The following is a 5719-nucleotide window of genomic DNA, read 5'->3' as shown; positions in this document are numbered from 1 at the left end:
ATTTGTGAATGTTCTTTCAAATTCTTTGAATTTGGCTAACACCTCATTCTTGTGTTTCAGGAAGTACACTTTGCAGCATCTGGAGACCACATACATCAGAATGAATCAGCTGCATTCTGTGGTTGGAACGAATTCCTCCAAACGACTTGTATGGCTGCTTAGACAGTTTGCCTTCCACACATCCCTCACAGGAAGAAACCTCTGTTACTGTGGAGAAGTCCACTCCGTTCACCAGATCTTTTAGTTCCTTTAGCTTGGTAGTGTGGCCCAGCCGCTGGTGCCATAAACTGGCTGCTACTGATGTATTATGACAAACTTGTAAGTCCTTTTTAACATCCAGCCGATAAAGTCCATCAGCTCTTCGTGTTCCACTTCCTTGAAGAGTTCCATTTTTTCCACGTCTGTAACAGTAGCTGCGTTTACATGGGCAAAAGTAATCAGAAAGAACGCCTGATCGGAAGGAAAATGCGTCATGTAAACACGCCGTTCGGAATAGTCTGCCCCGATCAGACTCGTTCAGATCAAAATTTCTTTCCGATCGAGATAGGTGGGTTATACCGATTCATTCCGAACATGGGTCACTTCTGCTCTGGATTAACGTCACGCATAGACTTTGTTTAGCTCCAGAGAAAGCTTTGGAGCTCAAACAGGACCTACTGGCTGGTCTGCGGACGCCCGGTGCGAAGCGCCGCTCCGCTCTGGCCCCCCTGGCTCTCCCCTCTCCCCTCTCTTACACCCCTCACGAGGGGGGTGCCGGAGAGGAGCACTTCGTGACCCATGACATCTGGACCCTGCACGGTCCTGGCTCGTGTGCCGGTGGACCGAGCGAACTTTGTCTCTGAAGAGCAGCTGGATTAATAACTTTGTGTTTGAGGGGAGGGAGGATGCTTTGTTACGTGTGCGTTTTATTGTTTGTTTGTGTGTGTGACTGCAATCCGTCCTGCCGCTCTCAGTTAGCAGCTGTCAGGAGAACCATGTGTTCGAGCAGAGCTCAGACGTCCAGCTCACACAGCGGCTTTGGGGCAGTTTGCAAACTTTTCAAAGAAGAAATGTCGCTCAGTCCTTTGAAACCATTCAAACAATCACGTGAATTTGTGTTTCCAGTCGTGTCCCGCCAAAATAAAGGCTGATGTTATTCGCACATATTTATGTGCAGCCAAGATGCAGAGTGCATCTCTAGGCAGCTTGAAGTTCCTGTGACGACAGTGGCACATATTATTCAGTAGTTTAAGACCCACGGGACAGGAGCCAGCCTCCCCGGATGTGGCCGGAAGAGGAAAATTGATGACAAATTGAGAAGACAGATCGTGCGAACTATATCCAAAGTAGGGATGGGTACCGAGCCCCGGTATTGAACGCGCCCCGGGGCCACATTCTTCAAGACCGCAGTATCGTTAAGATCTGACCTAAACGGTTCTGCTATCGGTACTGGATAAGTCACTTTATTTTTTGTGTCCCACAAAATATAAACGTTATCTGCCATATTTAACTCATCAAGTCAGTCAATTTTCCTTTAATTTATTATGTTAATTTCGCTGAACAGGAGAGGTCTGTCTGCCTATTGGTGTTATTAATTAATTACTATTAATAATAATTATAATTAATAACTATAAACAATTAATAACTAATGATATTCGTCATATATAAAATTATTATAATTTGTTGAGTTTGCTGGATTTAAAGAAACCTAATAAATAGAAACTAATCTGCATCAAAGTGAAATGTTTCCATCATCTCACTTAACTTAAGTCTGGGTGTTTGACAGACGTTTCATCGTTAACACAACACTGCTTTATATTTATGTTGATGTTTATTTATGTTATGTTTTGTATCCGTTATATGTAATTTTTAATTGATAACATATTCAAATCTAAAGAGAAAACAGCATTTCTTTCAAACTATAATATTGATTTTTACATTTAACTAAGGATTTTATGAGTTCCTTTCAAAATAAAACGTTGTTCAACATAGGATCATCCTGATGCAGCAAATGTTCTCTGATGAAAAATGTCAACAACACAAGTCAAAATAACATTTTCTATCAGTATAGCCATATGTTTTTTAAGTACAAGTTTAAGTTTTATAAGGTATATATATTGTAAAAAATATAGTATAATATAGTATAATTGTATTTATTAAGTATTATAGCTTAAATTCAAATCTAGATTTTTAGCATTTCCTTTCTGAAAACTAATGGGATTTTACTGTCTTTTTTTCTCAGTTAAGTTGCATAAATATCACTTCATAAACCAGAGTCTTTCTTAAATTAATTCCAAATAACCTATAACTGTTGTTGCTAAAAATAACATTTGTTGAAAACCCTTAAGTGTTGCAGTAAATTCTTCTGTTGTGAAATCACACAACAAATCACACAATGACTCAGATCCTGAAATCCTCTTGATGACAAAACATTTGAAAGTTCAAAGTCTTGAAGAAAAACAAGCTGTGAGGAAACCTTCACTGCAGAAAGAACTGCAACTTCTTCAACTGGAACTCTGAAGCAAAATGACCACGAATGATCTGGATCAAGAAACCTTCTGCCATTCCATCTGTCTGGATCTAATGAAGGAGAAGACATTTGATGTCTTTCTAAAAGGTTTAACAGCCACCTTCTCTAAAGTTCTCCTCTTCCTGATCTGCAGCTCCTCCTCTGTCATGATGGGCGTAACCAACAGGAAGAAAAGAAAGAAGCTGATTGGCTGAACTCAAAGTGAAAACACCTTATCAATAGATCAGAGGCAAACTGGTTTGTGAGGAAGTGAAACTCTCACAGTCTTTGTGTCTGTGAGGAGAAATGGTGCAGAAAGGAGTTGATCTGGATCAAGAAACCTTCTGCTCTTCCATCTGTCTCTAAAGTTCTCCTCTGTGTGATCTACAGCTCCAGTGTGTTCCCAAGTTTACCTTAGATCTGGTCTGTCATGGGTGTAACCAACATGAAGAGAAGAAAGAAGCTGAAGGGCTAAACTTACAGTGAAACGGATCGGAGTCAAACTGATTTCTGAGGAAGTGAAACTCTCACAGTCTTTGTGTCTGAGAGGAGAAATGGCGCAGAAAGGAAATGATCTGGATCAAGAAACCTTCTGCTGTTCCATCTGTTTGGATCTGCTGAAGGATCCGGTGACTATTCCCTGTGGACACAGCTACTGCATGAAGTGTATTCAAGGATTCTGGGATGAAGAGGATAAAACCCCCAGCTGTCCTCAGTGCAGGAAGACCTTCATACCGAGGCCTGTTCTGGTGAAAAGCACCATGTTAGCGGCTTTAGTGGATCAACTGAAGAAGACTGGACTCCAAGCTGCTGCTGCTGATCTCTGCTATGCTGGACCTGTAGATGTGGTCTGTGATGTCTGCACTGGAAGAAAACTGAAAGCCATAAAGTCCTGTTTGATCTGTCTGGCCTCTTACTGTGAGAAACACCTTCAGCCTCATTTGGATGCAGCTGCATTCAAGAAACACAAGCTGGTGGAACCCTCCAAGAACCTGCAGGAGAACATCTGCTCCCGTCATGATGAGGTGATGAAGATGTTCTGTCGCACTGATCAGAAGTGTATCTGTTATCTCTGCTCTGTGGATGAACATAGAGGCCACGACACAGTCTCAGCTGCAGCAGAAAGGACTGAGAAGCAGAGAGAGCTGGAGGAGAGTCAACAACAAATCCAGCCGAGAATCCAGGACAGAGAGAAGGAGGTGAAGCTGCTTCAACAGGAGGTGGAGGCCATCAATCACTCTGCTGATCAAACAGTGAAAGACAGTGAGAAGATCTTCACTCAGATGATCCGTCTCATCCAGAAAAGAAGCTGTGATGTGAAGCAGCAGATCAGATCCCAGCAGCAAACTGAAGTGAGTCGAGTCAAAGATCTTCAGGAGGAGCTGGAGCAGGAGATCACTGAGCTGAAGAGGAGAGACGCTGAGCTGAAGCAGCTCTCACTCACAGAGGATCACAGCCAGTTTCTGCTCAACTACCCCTCACTGCCACCACTCAGTGAGTCCACACACTCATCCAGCATCAATGTCCGTCCTCTGAGATACTTTGAGGATGTGACAGCAGCTGTGTCAGAGCTCAGAGACAAACTGCAGGACATTCTGAGAGAGGAATGGACAAACATCTCACTGACAGTCACTCATGTGGATGTTTTACTGCCAGAACCAAAGAGCAGAGCTGACTTCTTGAAATATTCATGTCAAATCACCCTGGATCCAAACACAGCAAATGGACATCTGTTACTGTCAGAGGAGAACAGAAAGGTGACAGTGCTGGAAAAACCTCAATCTGATTCTGATCATCTAGAGAGATTTACATATTATCTTCAGATTCTGAGTAGAGAGAGTCTGACTGGACGTTGTTACTGGGAGGTGGAGTGGAGAGACTTTGTTTGTATAGCAGTCGCATACAAGAACATCAGCAGATCTGGAGATGAAAGTTTGTTTGGTTTAAATGACAAATCTTGGGCGTTATCTTGTTCTCATAACAGATTCTCATTTTACCACAGCAGCATAAAAACCTCCATCTCAGCTCCTGTTCCCTCCAGAGTAGGAGTGTATCTGGATCACAGAGCAGGTGTTCTGTCCTTCTACAGCGTCTCTGAAAGCATGACTCTCCTCCACAGAGTCCAGACCACATTCACTCAGCCGCTCCATGCTGGAATGAGGTTGTATGGTGATTTTGGAGACACAGCAGAGTTCTGTAAACTCATATAGTTCCTGAAAGAAGTGATTTTTTTTTTTTTTAGTGATTTCTCTGCTTTGTATCATTTTGAACTAAACGTTTTAACTGCTAATATTCTGTGGAATAATGTTTGTAGTCAGAAATAAAAAGAGAAATGAAAAATCTCTAGATTGTGGATTTGAGATATTTTTGAACTTGAATCTCAAACTTTTTGGAGTAAAATCTGTTTTCTTGTGGTTTCTTTAAACTTTGGGATTTAACAATAAAAACATCTTGATTCGTTTGTCTTCATTCCAGAGTTTCTGTGAAATCTAATGAAAAAAAGTGGGAATAATATGAGGGAAGAACTGAGGCAGTTTCATAGAACTCCAGAAATGACAGAGTCCATTTCAGTTCAATTCTAGTCAATTTTATTTCTAAAGCCCATAATAGCTATCTCAATGGGCTTCACACCGTTAATTGTTTAAGAAAAAAAAATTCAATAGGTATTGGCTAACAAAACTAAACAGACTAAACTAAACTGGGCATTCCTGCCCTTAGACCCTCCTTCGTGGTAAGTAAAAACTAAAAGAGATTCTGGGGAAAAAAAGAAGAAACGTCAGGGATGTCCAAATGGAGGAGGGATCCTCTCCCAGGACGGACAGATGATGTGCCAGAACTCTTAGAGATGAATTGGCTTATCCAACTCAACAACTGCATGTTTAACTAGTCCACTGGATGGGCTTCATCCACATGGAGTTGGGGGATGGCTGGGGGTGCGAGATGAGCCAAAGGCGAGGTCCATGGCCAAGTATAGGAACAGGAGCAGGGACGAGCCAAAAGGGAGGTCCACAGCCAAGTACAGAAGGCTCTACATCCAACTGCTAATTCTGTGAACCACATAATGCCTGTTTTAAGTCTAAGTTTATTTCTGGGAGAAATAAAAAGGCTAGATATTTGATATTGCCTGATTTTGACTGGTATCGAGAGTCTTTCCTCAACATTACTGTTCAGTGATAAGAAAACCCTTTTTTTCCAATTAATTAAATAGTCTGATATGGAGGATAATTCATT

The 5719-nt window shown here is 41.7% G+C and overlaps 1 protein-coding gene across 1 annotated transcript; it reads left to right on the top strand.

The window, feature by feature from the left end:
• The first annotated feature begins 2794 nt into the window (after positions 1 to 2794).
• On the top strand, positions 2795 to 4832 carry LOC101162071 (tripartite motif-containing protein 16-like). The gene has a single exon (XM_023965376.1). The coding sequence runs from the start codon at positions 3043 to 3045 to the stop codon at positions 4696 to 4698; it is 1656 nt and encodes a 551-aa protein (XP_023821144.1). The 5' UTR covers positions 2795 to 3042; the 3' UTR covers positions 4699 to 4832.
• The last annotated feature ends 887 nt before the right edge of the window (positions 4833 to 5719 follow it).

This window comes from Oryzias latipes, chromosome 17, assembly GCF_002234675.1.
Source record: "Oryzias latipes chromosome 17, ASM223467v1".
Taxonomy (NCBI): Eukaryota; Metazoa; Chordata; class Actinopteri; order Beloniformes; family Adrianichthyidae; genus Oryzias; species Oryzias latipes.
The sequence above is the reverse complement of the archived record's forward strand: the minus strand, read 5'-3'. Positions and strand labels throughout refer to the sequence as shown.

What these genes read in the sequence shown, in the direction of transcription:
- LOC101162071 (XM_023965376.1), top strand. Translation starts at nt 3,043, where the DNA reads ATGGCGCAGAAAGGAAATGATCTGGATCAAGAAACCTTCTGCTGTTCC.